Here is a 15,714-nt window from a genome sequence, read left to right on the forward strand (position 1 = left end):
GAGATATCATGAGACATCGTACTTCGTGTGCTTCACCTCGAAGGATAGACTTGATGATTCCCGATTACCGCGGCCATGTCTTCCGCCGCATGGATCCACCCGTAAATGGCTGTCGAGGAAAGATTTAGGTGTCGGGCTCGAAGACGGGAGGATGAATTCGGGTGGGTTTTCCGAGATCAGTCTTCAGACGACTTCGGCAAGCCGTCGAAGATTAGCGCCGGTGGATGCCGATGAGCCTACTGGACACGTGACACGTGACACGTATTATTCTATTGTGCAACACTCGGTGTCAGCGAACCCGCCTCCAAACCGTGCACTTACCGGCGTAGAACTGCATTCGCAGCGCATAGACATGTATTCAGAACATATCTTCACGGATGTCTTCCTTGTTCCGTGCTTTCATTGAAGGCGTACTCTAGTCACTAACGCATGAACTGCTCCTTGGCGTCGATGTCGAGCCCGTTCATGCAGAAGGTTATCGGGACGTCAGCTCTCGGTCTATGCCGATGCTCTGGAGTTCGTCCAGTGTAGCCTGACGCTTGGCTGCCATAGAGCCACCTCGATCTCGACTCTATTCTCAGGCTTGAATTTTTTGCAAAAGTGTATTCGGCCGAACGGTGGTGGTGGTTTTGAGGAGGAGCCGCCCGTAGAGCCACGCCAGTGACTGAAGAGATGCTCCAAACTCTAGACAGTCCAGGATGATCTCAGCCTGCTGGCTTCAAAAACCTCCCCGGATAAAGGGCGCATCGTAGATTTGCCCCCCGCGATCCAAACCCAAACGCCTCTAGATAGTTTTAGAGCGTTACCACTCTGTAGGTTTGACAGCAACCGAGAACAGATTTGCGTGCAAACAAGACATCATCTCCTCTCGCCGTTATAGTCTCGAGCAAATCTTCTTTGCAGATCACGGACCATGAGTGTAGCTCCGCGCCTCAACTTCCCGCAAGGGATGCTAGCAGGTAAATGTGGCCAGAGGCTCGAAAGAACAGAAACTATTCAAGTCCGCTAACCGACGATCCCAGGGCAAACGGCCATCATCACGGGCGCGGGCCAAGGCATCGGCGCTGAGACCGCAGCAGTATTTGCGCGCGAGGGATGCAAGGTCGTCATTGCAGACATTGACGCTGGTAACTACCACCTTGACCAAACAATGGTTTTCTGTCCAGAGCTTTAGAGTGATGTTAATGCTCGCCCTCCGGCTGGGCCCTGACCACCAGCCAAAGCGGAGAAGACTGCCCAGGCCATCAATGCGGATGGAGGCGCTGCGATTGCCGTCGCCGGAGACATCACGGTCAACGAAGACATAGACAAGCTGGTCCAAAAAGCCAGTGAGTTTGGCCGTGGTAAGGTTCACATCATCGTCAACAATGCAGGGTATGCATGGGACGACCCGGTCGAGAAGATTCAGGATAAGCAGTGGGGTGAGAGAGTGCATTTGTGCCTTGTACCGTCCATGGAATCTAACGGAACCCCAGAAACCATCATCACGCTACACAACACGGCGCCGTTCAAGCTCATCCGGGCAGTGGCGCCATACTTTATGGTCAAGGACGGTGAACCCAGGAACATTGTCAACATCTCTTCGACATCTGGCATCTACGGCAACGCGGGACAGGCCAGCTATGCTCTGGCCAAAGCCGGGCTGGTAGGCTTGACCAAAACACTGGCCCAGGAATGGGGGCCCGAGTACGGTGTGAGAGCCAACAGTACGCCCATGCCCCCCTTTGTTCTGTCGACAGCCATTCGAGACTGACCACGATTTTTGTTCTTTTTTTTTTGCCAGCGGTCGCGTTCGGAGCCATCAAAACCAGACTGACCCAAGCTCCTGCCGGTGAGTACGTGGTGAGGCCCGACGGCACCAAGCATGCTGTCGGATTCCACGGCGGCTACGACGAAGCAGAAGCGAAATGGTGTGTGTAACGGGGATTCCTCATCGTTCGAATCACGCTGACTCCTATACCACAAACTCACATAGGGCAAGCGAAATCCCTCTCCGCCGGATTGGGACTCCCACGGATGCTGCACGCGCGATCCTCGGGGTGGTCTCTCCTCTCTTCGGATATGTGACTGGACAGGTGAGTCTAAGCAATCAGTGTGCGGCGCGAGAAGACCGATGCTAATGATCGGAACATTACAGACAATCATGGTAAGTCGGGTTTATCCCAGGTTCCTAAGTCAGCGGACTTCTAATCACCAGTGAAGGTATCCGGAGGGCGAGGTGGCATGTAGTTTTCAAGTATAGCCCTTGCAAGCAGAAGTATACAATAACGCCGTTGGCTCAAAGTCCATCTCGAATGGACGATTGGATGATCTTGGTTTAGAAAAGAAGGTATATTTCATCAATGTTTTAGATATTTCTTTGTTTATCTCAAGTCTACAGCGTTCTCCAAGTTCTAAGAAGTTCCAAGATTCAGACACGACCACCCACCAGCTCGCGCGAATCGATCGTGATATCACCGTTCACTCTATGGCCATTCGGGACTTCTTCTCCAGCACCGAAGTCGAGGCTCGGCCATCCGGCCTCTCTCTCGTTCTCCAACCAAGCTGCCCACGCCGGGACGCCGCCAAAATAGAACAGAATATCAGAAGCCTTGCCGGGGATATTTGCGCCGACGAACCAGGCCCCGGCGGCCTTGGCCGACTCGGCGAAGAGGGTGGCCTCGAACGCCTCATGCAAGTGAGAAGACCACTGGGCCATGGCCTCCTCGGACACGTCGACCTTGGCCAGTCTCTTGTCCTCCATATGACGGATCGTGTGGCCGATCCATTTGACTTGGATGTCCAGCACGACGGGCATGTTTCCAAAGGGGATGTGGGGGCCACAGACCAAGAACATATTGGGGAATCCACGCACGAGGACGCCGGCATAGGTTTCGAGTTGCTTCGCCCAGACATCGCCGAGCGATACGCCCTGGCTGCCTCTGACGTCCATCTCGCTCAGCGCACCGGTGGCGGCGTCGAAGCCCAAGGCGAAGATAATCATATCGAATTCGTACTCCCCACCCGAGCTGGTACGGATGCCCTTTTCGTAGAGCTCGAGGTCGTCGCGGCTGATGTCGACCAGCTCGACGTTGGGTCGATTGAACGCCTCGTAATAAAAGTGGCCGCACGGCGGGCGTTTAGACAGGAAGGGATATTTAGGGCAGAGCTTCTCCGCCGTCTCGGGGTTCTGGACCACGGCGCGAATCTTCTGGCGGATGTACTCCGAGGCGGCCTCGTTCGCCTCTTTACTCGTAAAGAGGTCGTCGAACGTCTCAAACTGAAAGTGGAAGCCACCGCACTCCCAACCGGCGTCAAAGATCTGCCTGATCTTGTCGGCATCCCCGACACTCTGAAGTGTCCGACCCGACCTATACATGGCCAAGCCCGAGCTCTGTCTCGATGCGTGGTCCCACGTATCCTCGTGCTTCTGCCTGATGTCTGCGGCCTGATGTTCGTCAATGACGTAGTTTCGACCTGGGAGCACGTAGTTTGGTGTACGTTGAAACACGGTCAGATGTTTGGCGGCGGGCGCAATCTTGGGGATGATCTGGACGCCGGTGGCCCCCGTGCCTATGACCGCGATCCGCTTACCGCGGAAATCTATCTTCTTCTTGGGCCAGATGGCCGCCTGGTACCACTCGCCCTGGTAAGATTTCAGCCCGGGAAATGGGGGTTCCTTTGCGATCGACAAAGGTCCCGTGGCCGGCAGAAAGTAGCGACAAGTCGTCGTCTTGCCATCCACCGTGGTGATGGTCCAGACGTTGTTTTCACCGATGTGTGCGCTCTTGACCCGGCTGTCAAACGTGATGTACTGGCGTAAATTGTACTGGTCTGTATTCGGTACTGTCAGCCAAACGAGGTTCTTCCCCTTGGGGGGCCACCACAGTCAACGGACCAGTAACATGCCTCAAATGGCGCTGAACGTCTTGCTGCGACGGATATCGCTCCTGGTAGCCCCATTCATCCTTGATTTTCGGATCAAAGTTGAGTCGGTAGACCCAAGCCTCGCTATCAGTTCGAGCGCCAGGATAGCAATTCCAATACCAGGCACCACCAACATCCGACCCGGCCTCGAAGCATTTGACCGTCAGACCCAGTTGGACCAGTTCCCAGATGGTCCGAATGCCACTGAAGCCAGCACCGACGACGACTGCATCGTAGTCGGCCTTCTTGGACACCGTCATGAGCGATATAGCGACGGAGAGTTTGCTGGTATTTGTCCCCTCACGATGATCACTTCGACAAGAGCAAAATCGCAAAAGTTCAGTAAAGCGGCGGGGTGTGCGAAATAGGCATTTGATATGTCACGGGCGTTATATGCCACGGGGCGTGTTTATATGAGTCCTCGCTTGCGCAACGTATACTTTGGGCAGTTTGGTTTTCCCGAACCCAGGGTATCTGCCGTAGATAAATCCGGGAATCTTCGATCTGTGGCCCAGAGAAGCCCAGAAGCACTTCGGCTAGTTCCCCGTCTCGTCCATTATCGATGTCTATACCAAGTTGCCACGACCAGAAGCCTGGCGACGTGTCAGGAGGTCGGTGAATGCCGCGCCTCGCAATTCTAACCTGCAAATCAGAGTTTCTTATCGGCTCCACAGCTGGAGGGCGTTTTGAGGCATCCACCGAGGCCACAAAGTCTGGGGTGTTGTCCTAACCCTATCTGGTATGTTAGCCGAATAATTTCCTGCGCGCACAACTTGTCAATCAATCAAGTTGTTCCACTTATGTCCTACATGGGGCCCTCCACCGAGCTCGCTAGATAGTTCAAGGTATAGTCCCGGTCAAAGATCCGGCCCACATCCTTGTCTACCTGTTCCCGATATGAAATTTGGAATACATGTGGCTCCTATGTTCATGTACTCCACGCCCTCCAGGGTCTATCATCCCCGCCCGATCATGTATAACTTGGGGCAACCCCAACTTCTGGGTCCTGCTCCCATGATATCTGCCATGGTCTGGCTCAGTGGTTGACGCAACTCCATACCGCCGCTGCGATGGAAACCTACAGCTGGTATAACATCCGAGTAAGTCTGAGCGCATCGTCCAGTCAGCAGCATAGCGTTGATATAGGCCACAGGTGGTGTGTTTTGCCGCGTTTGGCTCTCTCTTCACGGGCTACTCCCTCGCCGTCTTCGCCTTTACCCTGGGCCAGCCGACCTTCTACTCGTCACTCAACCTCGTGGCATCGGCGACGCTACCCGGATACGGCCACACCAACGACATCTTGGGTGCCGCAAATGGCGTCTTTTTTGGCACAGGGTTTTTCGGCTGCTTCTTGGCCGGTTGGGCAGGAAATCGCCTCGGTCGAGTCAACGGTTTCCGTATCGCTGCCGTGACTGGCGTGCTCGGAGGGGCACTTCAATGCGGATCGCAGTCACAAGCAATGGTTCGACCCCGACGACCTACCTCCCCTCTCACGCATGCGTTCTCTGACTAAAATTTGAACAGTTCCTGGTTGCACGAGCAGTAGCTGGACTGGCGGCAGGCCATACCATGGCCGCCATGCCGACGTATTTCGCCGAAGTGTCGCCTCCTCACTCTCGAGGTCTGATCACGGGAGCGCACGCCATCTTTATCAATTTGGGCTATTGCCTCGCGGGGTGGATTGGGTAATGTGGCCCAGCAATGTTTAGTACCCGCCGTCCATGGCTCACCAAGGATATGTGTAGATTCGGGTGTTATTACACCCCCAAGTCGGTCTTCGCATGGCGATTCCCATTTGCCGTGGTCGTCATCTGGGCTCTCTGTCTTTTGGCCGGATCCTTCTATGGTGCGTTTTCGTTGCCTTTTCCCATGAACTTGAAAAAAAAAGGTCGTGTCAGGAATACTCACATCCCTCGAAGTTCCGGAAAGCCCTAGATTCTTGGTGCAGCACGACAACCCTGAAAAAGCCCTGTCAATCTTGATCCGACTTCACCATGACCCCAAAGATCCCACCGACGCCTTTGCTCACCGAGAGCTGCAGCTGATCCAACAGCGGTGCGAGGCCGAGAAGATCATCATCGCAACCGATGGGCCATGGCGCTTGTTCAGCAAAAAGGCCAACCGGCAACGACTGCTGCTGGCGTGGCTGATCATGGTCGGCGGCCAGAATATTGGACCGCTGGTGATCAACAACTACAATGTCCTGCTCTACAACTCGCTCGGTCTCGGCGCCACAGATTCGCTGCTCTTGTCCGCCGGGTACAACACCCTTGGTTTGGTGGTTGCTTGCATCGGGGGCCTCATCTCGGACCGTCTCGGCAGGAGGAAGGCCTTGCGTGAGTACAAAATAGACCCCTTGGGCTCGTGAAATGATCTGACAAATCCTGTGCCAACAGTCACTGGCTACATATTGATCACCGGTGTCTTTGCGGTCCTCACCGGAATGATTGGTAAATACAACACATCGCCGTCAAAGGGCTGGGCGGCGGCGGCAACAACCATGATCTATGTCTACGTCGTTTGGTAGGCTCTCCCCACCCCCCAGAGCGGCACAATTTGCGCATGCACCGGCTAATACCTTTTTGCATCGGTACGAGCCAGCTATAATTCATTCATCGATCTCAACCAGTTCACCGCGGCGACCGAAGTCTTCCCCACTCACATCAGAAGCCAAGCGTCGGCGGTTTCTATCAGTGGTCTTTTCCTCTCGGTGACCCTCTGGCTAAATCTCCTGCCTACGGCCACAGCCAGTATCGGCTGGAAGTACTACCTGGTGTTCAACTGTCTGACCGTGGTGCACACAATCTATCTGTTCCTCTACTTGCCAGAGGTATGTACCATTTCCTTAACCACCGGGACCAAATGGACCCAAATGCTGACATGCGCCTGCAGACGGCCGGCTGGCACTTGGAAGAAATGGACCGTGCGCTGGCCGACGACCAGCATGGCCATTTCGAGGCCCAGGATGTGGTGGAGATGAAGCTCCAGGCGGGATCGGCCCACGTCGAGGCCCTTCCCCAGGTTACCCAGGATATCCATACCAAGGCTTGAACGTGGTGCTGTGGGTGTTTAAGCGGCACGGAAGTCTGATACCTGGCATGTGACACCTTTTCAGCTGGGCAGATGACTGGCCATTCAAGACTGAAAAAAAGCTCAGCACCATATCCAAACTAATCTACTCGATAGACGTCGAACCGTTTTGACTCTGCAGTACAACAGCCGTAGGCGTCTGTTTCGGTAACACCAGGAATATCGGTCGAGCACCTGGGTGACATATCTATAGGCAATAATCCAGCCAACCGGGTCATATTTACTTGAGCTATCAACAATGTGATAAAGCTCGAGGGTTCCCTCGCTTTAAGTTACTTGGCGCCGGCACTGTTGCCCTAACCATATCAGGTATGTTAGCCGAATAATGTCCACCGCGGCATATGCCTAATCAATCAAGCTATTCCACTTAATATTACACGTATCTCGTACTGGCCGTTCGTTCAGGAAACAGCTTGTTGTAGCGTTTGGGGTTCTCAAAGCCGCGTCACCCATCGAGCTGGGAACGGATGGTTGATGGAGCTGTGCGGCTTCCCGGTCCGAAATAAGGGACTCGCCGAACAACGAGATCCAGCACCACCGGGCCCAATTAATTGCCTCTTGCTTCGGCAGTCGCCCGACCATCGGACTCGACGAGGACGTGGAGCTATGGCTGCGAGCACCTAGGTGGTGGGCTTGCTCATGACTCTGCTCCTCGGCAAGACCGGACGAACCTCTGGAATAAATCTGTCCGGAATCGAATATCTGGATGTGTTAAGCAAGATCACTATTTCGCTTCTGTCTATTACAGTGCCTCGGATTGTCACCTGACCGATTTACTATCGAACACAATGGCTGACCAAATGGACGTCTGGGCCCTGACCGAATGGGGCGCCACTCTGCAGAAAATCCGCCAGCCCGTGCCAAAGCCCACAGGCAAAGAGGTTTTGATCAAGGTCACTCATGCTGGGGTGTGCCATTCAGACCTTCATTCCGCTGAAGGCTTCTACGACATCGGGGGAGGAAAGCGATTCTACGTCAAAGACCGTGGCATCAAACTGCCGATCGCCCTGGGCCATGAGATCTTGGGAGAAGTCGCCGCCGTCGGGCCAGATGCAGGGTCGATACCGCTGGGATCTCCGCAAATCGTGTATCCTTGGCTGGGCTGTGGCTCCTGTACGCGGTGTACCCAAGAAGAAGACAACCTGTGCGCCGCGCAACGGGGGCTAGGGACGTTACGCAACGGTGGCTTCGCCGAGTACGTCGTGGTTCCTGATCCCAAATATCTGGTCGACCTAGGCGATCTCGACCCTGCCGTGGCATGTACCTTTGGCTGTTCTGGGATCACTACCTTCAGCGCCGTCAGTAAAGTGATGCCCTTACCGCCGGATGAACCAGTCCTCCTCATTGGCGCGGGAGGCCTAGGTTTGGCGGCAATAGCAGTGCTCAAGTCGTATGGGCATAAAAACATCGTCTCGACCGACATCAGCGACGAGAAGTTGGCCATTGCGCGCGCGGCCGGGGCGACAAGGACGGTCAATACCGCCAACTCGGCCTCGGCGACCCAGGATATTCTCGCGGCAACCAACGGGCCGGTCATTGCGGTGATTGATTTTGTGAACAACTCAGGCACCGCCAGTCTGGTCAACAGCCTGATCGCCAAAGGGGCCAAATGGGTGCAGGTCGGCGTGATGGGAGGGTCGATCGAGCTGTCGCTAGTGGCCAACATCTTCAAAGGCCTTACAATCTATTCAAACATCACCGGAAACCTGGAGCATTTGCGAGACGTTGTGGAGCTGGCGAAGCAAGGAAAGCTCGCGCCTGTGCCCGTCCAGAAATTGCCCTGGGACTCGGTCAATGAAGCGATGGACTTACTGAGGGCGGGCAAGATCACCGGACGAATGGTCCTTGTAAAGTGAAAAAATGATATTGGGGGGTAAAACTAGGCGAAACAACGGGAAAATATCGCATCAAGAGTCTCTTGCTGACACGTGTCCGTTCGTAGATACCGGCAGAGGCAGCCACTGTGGCTATTGGTGAGATGTTGAAAATCAGTGACAATCTCTTGAGTTGCCATTGCCTCAAAAAGGGTGTGCTTTGGGAGGTGTCGCTCGATGGGAAACCTGGCACGTTCGACCGAATTGAGCTCTGTAAAGATGCAGGTCGAGTCAAGTCCTAGTCGGTTGTCTGTGTCCGATGTAGCGCTCTCGCTCGACTGCTCATCACTCCAATACCTCATTTACTGGCCTTATTCGAGGCGAACCTCTCGATCACAAAGTCGCTGATATTCGCCGCAATTTCTTCAGGCTTCTCCATTGGCGACCAATGCGCAGCCTCGACCACGACTTCCTTCAAATCAGGCAGGAGGCCTAAACCTTTGGCCGGCGTCATCATTTCCGGCTGACAGACGGCGTCGTCGGAGCATATCACAAACAGAACCGGCACCTGAATGGCCAAACGGTCCTTGGGGATGGTCAAATCTGACTCGAACTGCACATTCGACGCGGTCGCCTTGTACATCTGCAAGGCCGACTCAAACCCATCGGCCCGGAATTGCCGCAGGAAGTGCTCCTTCCACTCCGGCCGCTGGGCATATGCTTTCAACGGGACGTTCTCGTCTCCGAGGAGGAACGCGCGCATGGCGCCCGGAGTGCAGAACAACGTCTTCATCCAGTCCTTCACGTCACCGTGTAACACCTGCCACATCCGCTCCAAGTTTGCATCGATGATCTCGGAAGCGTCGGGCCCCAGAAAGAATTCCCAGTATGAAAACTGCGGGTAGCCCCAGGCCTGCTTGGTGAGTTCGTTGATGGCGGCGAGATCGAAAGGCTCGTCCGACGGTAGCATGTATCCAGTGTTGAGCAGGACCACGCCGCTGACCAGCTCACGCTTGTAAAGATAGAGGCGCTGGGCGACCACGCTGCCCCAGTCATGTCCGATGACGATGGTGGACTGGGATTTCTCGACCTCCAAGATCTCGGCAAGGTCGTCTACTTGATGTTTGTACGCGTACATCTTGGTGTCGGTTGGCTTGTCGGTGCCCCCGTACCCTAAGCAGTCGGGAATGATGATTTGGTTGGGTAGATGGCCGAGTTGGGCCACCACATCTGCCCACAGTCGCGCCGAGTCCGGAAAGCCGTGAATGAAGAACAGCGTGGGATGCTGCTTGGAAGATTCACCGTGACGAGACACATGGTATGTGTATTTGAGTGAGCGCGGCGTCACAATCGTTTTCCGCTGGAAGGTGTCCATGACGTGTCTCAATCTGAAGGGGACGAGGAGTTTTGTCTTTTGTTCCCCGAGCAGCTGTGGGATCAGTCAAACCATATGCAGATCTGAATTGGTCGGACTCTCGATGTGTGTCTGTATACGTAAGCATTATGCCGAAGGAGGAGTCGCTGAGTTGTGGGTCCGGGGCTGCAAGATCTGCTCGGGCCCGGGCCGCTTTTCCATGTGGGGTACTTTTCCGGAGTGTGTCTTAGGTACGATCCTCTCGGATATACATCCCATGGGGTATCAGGGCGGTCCAGATCTCGCTCTCCAGGGCTTCCCCGGCACCCCCGGGGCTATCCCACACTTCCAAAGCCATGAAGTGTCGTCCAATTTGGAAGTTGAGGCTAGGCAGTGGAACCCTGGATGGATCGTCGACCTCAATGTGTGAAGATATAAGACTGCTCTAGGTATTCCCACGACACGGAATCATTCGGTGTTCTACCTTCCGTTCAAGAGAGAGACAAAGCTCGACCATGAAGGCCAAGAGCGATTTCAGAGTGGTGATCGGGGGCGGCAGCATTACTGGCCTCACCCTGGCCAACATGCTGCAGCTCTACGACATCGACTTTGTCGTACTCGAGGCATACGACGATATTGCTCCCCAGGTGGGCGCCAGCATTGGTCTTCTGCCGCACGGGAACAGAATCTTGGACCAGCTCGGGCTGTATCAGAAGATGTTGGAGCTGTGCCCGCCTCTGGACTCGTTCCACTTTCGCGATCAGCGGGGAAACATCATCGCCGAATTCCGCGGCATGAATAGATCGATGCATGAGAGGTGAGGGGCTGCACCGTGGCCAGACAGAAGCGACACCGCGTCTAACTCGACGACGACCTAGGCACGGCTATCCCATCATATTTTTGGATCGGCAAATGGTCCTCCGTGTCCTCTACGAGAACATACGGGACAAATCCAAAATCTTGACCAACAAACGGGTCCGGGATGTGGACATGTCGGATGATGGAGTTACGGTCACGACGACCGACAACTCGGTCTACAGGGGTGACATCCTGGTCGGGGCCGATGGCATCCACAGTCAGGTGAGAAGTGAAATGTGGAGGATCGCCAACAAGTCCTCTCCTGGCTGGATTCCATCCGACGAGCACGACTGTGAGCCTGACCGCCCGCCCCCCAGCTCCCTCGTCGGTACGCACTAATGCGTCGAGAAACCAGGTGTTCCCTGCGACTATGGATGTGTATTTGGCATATCCAACCCCTGCGACGGGATTGAGCCTGGCGCGTCCAACTCGGTGTTCAAGAAGCATGAATCCTACATCATCAACGGCGGCCCAGAAGGCCGTGTGTACTGGTTCTATTTCTTCAAGTTGGCGCAGCGCGCCTACGGCAGCGACATTCCAGTCTACACGGACGCGGACCGAGACAAGGTGCTCGCGCTGCGAGAAAACGACGACATCACGCCCACCCTGAAATTCAAGGAGATCTTGGCCCAGAGGATCACGTCGGTCCTGGTGCCGCTCCAGGAGTACGTCTTTCGAAAGTGGTATTTCAAGCGCATCATCACCATCGGCGACGCCGCACACAAGGTAATGAATACGCATGAGGCTTGTTTTCAGCCCGAGCTCGCTCTTGCTAACCAGGGGTGTTCTAGTTCCACCCCATTGCCGGCCACGGTGGTAACGCTTGTATCGAATCCGCGGCGACTTTGGTCAACGCACTGCGGGATGAGCTGGCAAAAGCCCGACACGGGAAGCCGAGCCTGGCCCAGATTGAACACGCCTTTGCCCACACCGAAAGAGTCCGACAGGAGCGGACCGAGACACTCAAGTGCCATTCTCACGAGCAGCAGAGAACCGAGCTCCTCGACACGCCTCTCCACTCCTTCATCGCCTTCCATCTCCTGCCCTTGACAAACGTCGAGGATGTCACCTTCAACTTTTCTCGCAACATGCCACTTGCGGAAAAGCTCAGCAGCCCCAAGATGACCCCGGTTCCGAGACTCGTGCCCTACAAGGATGAACTCCTCGGCACCCCGTTCCCCAGGGGAGCAAAGAAGTGGTACTTTATCGCCTTCTACCTGCTTATTGGCGCACTCGTGCATTACGGCATGTGGATCCGGTCGGCGCATTACGATCTGGGAAGGCACTTTGAAAGCATCCTGACGACAGGGCGGTTTTCGTACGATCCCGCGTTCCCTCTCAAGCGCACATATACTCACATCAAGCCCATTGACGACTACCTGACCTTCCTCGCTGTGGCGTACATGCCCGCTGTCAACAACTGGGACCTGAGCTTCGCGACGTTACACAGGTACTTTCTCGGGATGCTGGTTCAGCCCATAGCGGTGTGGTCAGTCGAAGCGTACCGGAAGCGAAACGCGCTGACACCCATAACATTGTGAGTATACGCTCAGGACAAAAACTTGACTTGGAGTTCCTCGGCTTACCCATTTATCTAGCATCGCAGTGTGGTTCACCCTGGTCCAGTACGCCGGCGTGGGGATCTACATGCCCATCTACTATGCCGCCTATACGTACATCTCTGAGCCGGAAACGTACTGGTGGCCGCTCAACCGAGAGGTCCCGATTCAACATGCGTCCTCGCTCATGTGGGCAGTCTTGATCGGTTATGCCCTTCCAACCGCCCTCATGTACGTGCCCTGGAAGGACCCCAGCACAATTCAAATCTTCGAGTCTCTCTGGCAGCCGTCCCCCATGTTTGTACCGCTCATCTGCGGTGTTTTGGGATATATTTGCGTCAAGAGACACAACATTGTCCAGGTCTCGCGGAAAGCCAACGAGCCGTTCCCGGATATCCCGTACCTGAAGAGCCTTTACTTCGTCACGGGCGTGCTGGGCGCCGCGCTCCACGTCTATTCCCTCAGCAAGATTTTCTTCTCGCCGGACCTGAGCTTAGCATCGGTCTTCTGGCCCGACTTTTCTGCCCAGCCAAGGGACCTGACGGAGGGACTGAAGAGCCTGTTCTTGGCTGATTTCTGGGGTTTCCATATCGCGTCGTATGCTTGGCTTTGCATGGCGGTCTGGGATATCAAGCGGATGGGCCGCACCACCGTCGACTGCGGGGCGGCCTCGGCCCTCATCGCCCTGGGCAGCCTCATCATCGGGCCCGGTGCTACCATGTCGGCGGTGTGGTACTGGAGAGAGATTGCCATGTCCAAAACGACCTTTGCCACAGGTCTCAACTGATGGAAATGAGAAGACCTCGAGGAACTCGCCCGTTCCAAAACCCCCCACACCCAACGAGAACTCTATGGGCAAAAAAACTCCTGGATAGACTGGGGAGTATTTTCGGTCTAGAATCAGACATTGTCTCAACGGCGCAGGTCGAGTCTTGACATCGTCCACGCCAGTGGAAGTAGGAACTTATGGAGCAGTTGACAGCAAAGAGAAATGTCGTTGCTAGAAGGCGTGGTTTGTGAGCACTTGCCATAAAACCAAGCGAGGCCAAACGAGGGCGTTGTTACCCTTCAGCTCTAATATGTCTTCAACCCTTTCCATCCCCAACCGTGTTCACTATTTAACTAAGCAATAATTCCCTCCCACACTGTGAGAAACGTTCAGTCTCAGGGGCTTTAAGACTGATCTCCACGGCAACTGAGAGACAGGTTGCCTTGTATGAGAGACACTGCCCAATCGACCCTCTCCGACCCGAAGCGCGCTAAATCTCTATGGCACCCATAGTGAAAGTTTACGACCGGGGAAACTCTTCGTGCCGTTGACTGCTTTTCTGCTCAGCGATGATGCAAGCTATAGTCACTGGCGGCATCTATCAAGTTGATGCCGGGCTTGTTTGCTAGCTACGTGGATTTGTTCATAGCTCTTTTATGCCTAATTTGATCAATAATGCCACTGTGCTAGTATTGTGCATTGCCATTAATGTTCCTGAGAGTCTCTTGATGGGAAGCAGATTGATACATCCCCCCCAGCATTCTACATGGTTCGATAAGGAGCTTGTTGTCGCCCTAACCCTATCAGGAATGTTAGCCAAATGACTTGTCGCCGCAGGATGCGCTAGCCTGGCTAGATAGAGTTTCGACCCACAAGGCTATACCATTTGTGGCATTCGTCTTGAGCTTGCATTTTCCAACCTGTCGGGTCCACATATATCTTGCTTCTGGCAACACCGACTCTAATTTTGCGGCTCGGTACTGAGAGGAATTCGGTGGTCTCCTCGTTCACCGAGGTCTGAATGTCAGACCTGCTTCCATTGTCGTCTCTTGCTGTGCCCCTTGTTCTATTGCAGGTAGGAAGTCTTCCAGAAAGGTCCATCTGATCCGTCGGTCCAACTTATCTCTTTTCCAATCATTCAGAGTTCCGTTGGGGAAGAATTTGAATCCGCTATTCGGCTCTAGAGGCGCACAGTCGTGGGCAATGATGACCAAGATGTTCTTCGCTGCGTCGAACTCCTGCATGTGATGAATCGTCTTTTCTGCCTCTTGGTAATCTTGGGGGAAGTTGGGCGCCATCCTGTAATATTCTTCCACCGCCGAGTTATGGCGATGCAATTTTTGAAACACACTCCCCGGGCAGACTGACCTGCCTAGGATAGGTTTGGTGGGAAAGACCTGTTTGGGAAGTGGAAGATACTGGTTGGGTCTCCATTGTCCACCTTTGTCAAGATATCAGACGGCTTTCGCGTCGATGTGGGGGGAATAATTCAACACTTACCGTGGTGACATGTGTCTCCGCCCATAAAGACAAAGGTATCCTCTTCCCCTCCAGTCCCTTTGGAGACGCGAGCAAGACCGCAGACATGACCGATAGCATGACCAGGCGCATCTAGCAGATAAAAACTACCATCGTCGAAGTAATCAATGGCCTTGAATTGACCCAATTTCGAGCGTGCGTCAAATTCCAGCTCGACCAGCTCTCGTCCGGCCCAATCCGATTCCAGCAGGTGGCTGTCCTTGTTTGTCGGATACCCCGGTAGCAGACCGCTTTTAAACCCTGGACCTACGATTAGATTGACACTGGATGGAAACGTCTCCATGTTGCCAATGTGGTCAACTGCAAACGGGTGATGGTCGTCAGCATCACGGCCATGCCGCAATAGAAAAGCTACTACGCACAGTGCCAATGCGACCAAATCACCGCTTCAATGCTTCCCGTTGAAGTTGCATTTGCCTCCAAAATCTCTGCAACGTCCTTTTCCACTGTGAAATGCCAGCCGGGTGCAGACATCATACCGACGATGGACGGAGAGAGGTTCTCAAGGTCTTTGCGGGTGCCGAGGTCATACAGCAATTTGCGGCCGGAGGGATGCTCAATGAGGAAGGAATAGGCTGGACAGAAAAGGTCGTCATGCCCCATAATCTTCGGGCCCATTTGCAAGCTCAAGGGAACTTTGATGGTGGTGGTGGTATCGATGATCTTCACGCTGACCGTAGCACCGGAAGGGATATTCAAAGGCGGTGCTTGTACAGCCGCCACCAGAGGTTCGTCTTCTGAGGACGACATTGGTGTTGTTCTTGTCGATGTCGAATGGTTGGATAGAGGTAGCGAACCGATAAAAAGGGGAAGATAGCCAGGTAA

The 15,714-nt window shown here is 54.4% G+C and overlaps 7 protein-coding genes across 7 annotated transcripts; 4 read left to right on the forward strand and 3 right to left on the reverse strand.

The window, feature by feature from the left end:
- Positions 1 to 913: 913 nt before the first annotated feature.
- On the forward strand, positions 914 to 2,229 carry Z517_10479 (uncharacterized protein; the record flags this gene model as incomplete). Its single annotated transcript, XM_013424090.1, has 8 exons — positions 914 to 959; positions 1,023 to 1,127; positions 1,218 to 1,421; positions 1,476 to 1,706; positions 1,784 to 1,910; positions 1,976 to 2,075; positions 2,138 to 2,146; positions 2,203 to 2,229. The coding sequence occupies 8 exons, from the start codon at positions 914 to 916 to the stop codon at positions 2,227 to 2,229; spliced, it is 849 nt and encodes a 282-aa protein (XP_013279544.1).
- Positions 2,230 to 2,410: 181 nt separating this feature from the next.
- Z517_10480 (uncharacterized protein) lies at positions 2,411 to 4,166 on the reverse strand (the record flags this gene model as incomplete). Its single annotated transcript, XM_013424091.1, has 2 exons — positions 2,411 to 3,813; positions 3,878 to 4,166. The coding sequence occupies 2 exons, from the start codon at positions 4,164 to 4,166 to the stop codon at positions 2,411 to 2,413; spliced, it is 1,692 nt and encodes a 563-aa protein (XP_013279545.1).
- Positions 4,167 to 4,976: 810 nt separating this feature from the next.
- Z517_10481 (uncharacterized protein) lies at positions 4,977 to 6,957 on the forward strand (the record flags this gene model as incomplete). Its single annotated transcript, XM_013424092.1, has 8 exons — positions 4,977 to 5,006; positions 5,060 to 5,368; positions 5,431 to 5,591; positions 5,652 to 5,752; positions 5,826 to 6,242; positions 6,303 to 6,429; positions 6,508 to 6,736; positions 6,799 to 6,957. 8 exons carry the CDS (start codon positions 4,977 to 4,979, stop codon positions 6,955 to 6,957), a joined length of 1,533 nt encoding a protein of 510 aa, XP_013279546.1.
- An 827-nt stretch (positions 6,958 to 7,784) lies between these two features.
- Positions 7,785 to 8,852, forward strand: Z517_10482 (uncharacterized protein; the record flags this gene model as incomplete). Its single annotated transcript, XM_013424093.1, has 1 exon — positions 7,785 to 8,852. The coding sequence occupies one exon, from the start codon at positions 7,785 to 7,787 to the stop codon at positions 8,850 to 8,852; it is 1,068 nt and encodes a 355-aa protein (XP_013279547.1).
- Positions 8,853 to 9,168: 316 nt separating this feature from the next.
- Positions 9,169 to 10,185, reverse strand: Z517_10483 (uncharacterized protein; the record flags this gene model as incomplete). Its single annotated transcript, XM_013424094.1, has 1 exon — positions 9,169 to 10,185. One exon carries the CDS (start codon positions 10,183 to 10,185, stop codon positions 9,169 to 9,171), a length of 1,017 nt encoding a protein of 338 aa, XP_013279548.1.
- A 494-nt stretch (positions 10,186 to 10,679) lies between these two features.
- On the forward strand, positions 10,680 to 13,368 carry Z517_10484 (uncharacterized protein; the record flags this gene model as incomplete). The annotated part of the gene is made up of 5 exons (XM_013424095.1): positions 10,680 to 10,981; positions 11,043 to 11,314; positions 11,378 to 11,748; positions 11,814 to 12,559; positions 12,621 to 13,368. The coding sequence occupies 5 exons, from the start codon at positions 10,680 to 10,682 to the stop codon at positions 13,366 to 13,368; spliced, it is 2,439 nt and encodes an 812-aa protein (XP_013279549.1).
- A 989-nt stretch (positions 13,369 to 14,357) lies between these two features.
- Z517_10485 (uncharacterized protein) lies at positions 14,358 to 15,639 on the reverse strand (the record flags this gene model as incomplete). The annotated part of the gene is made up of 3 exons (XM_013424096.1): positions 14,358 to 14,791; positions 14,851 to 15,189; positions 15,252 to 15,639. The coding sequence occupies 3 exons, from the start codon at positions 15,637 to 15,639 to the stop codon at positions 14,358 to 14,360; spliced, it is 1,161 nt and encodes a 386-aa protein (XP_013279550.1).
- Between the last annotated feature and the right edge of the window lie 75 nt (positions 15,640 to 15,714).

Source organism: Fonsecaea pedrosoi, assembly GCF_000835455.1.
Source record: "Fonsecaea pedrosoi CBS 271.37 unplaced genomic scaffold supercont1.7, whole genome shotgun sequence".
Classification (NCBI taxonomy): domain Eukaryota; kingdom Fungi; phylum Ascomycota; class Eurotiomycetes; order Chaetothyriales; family Herpotrichiellaceae; genus Fonsecaea; species Fonsecaea pedrosoi.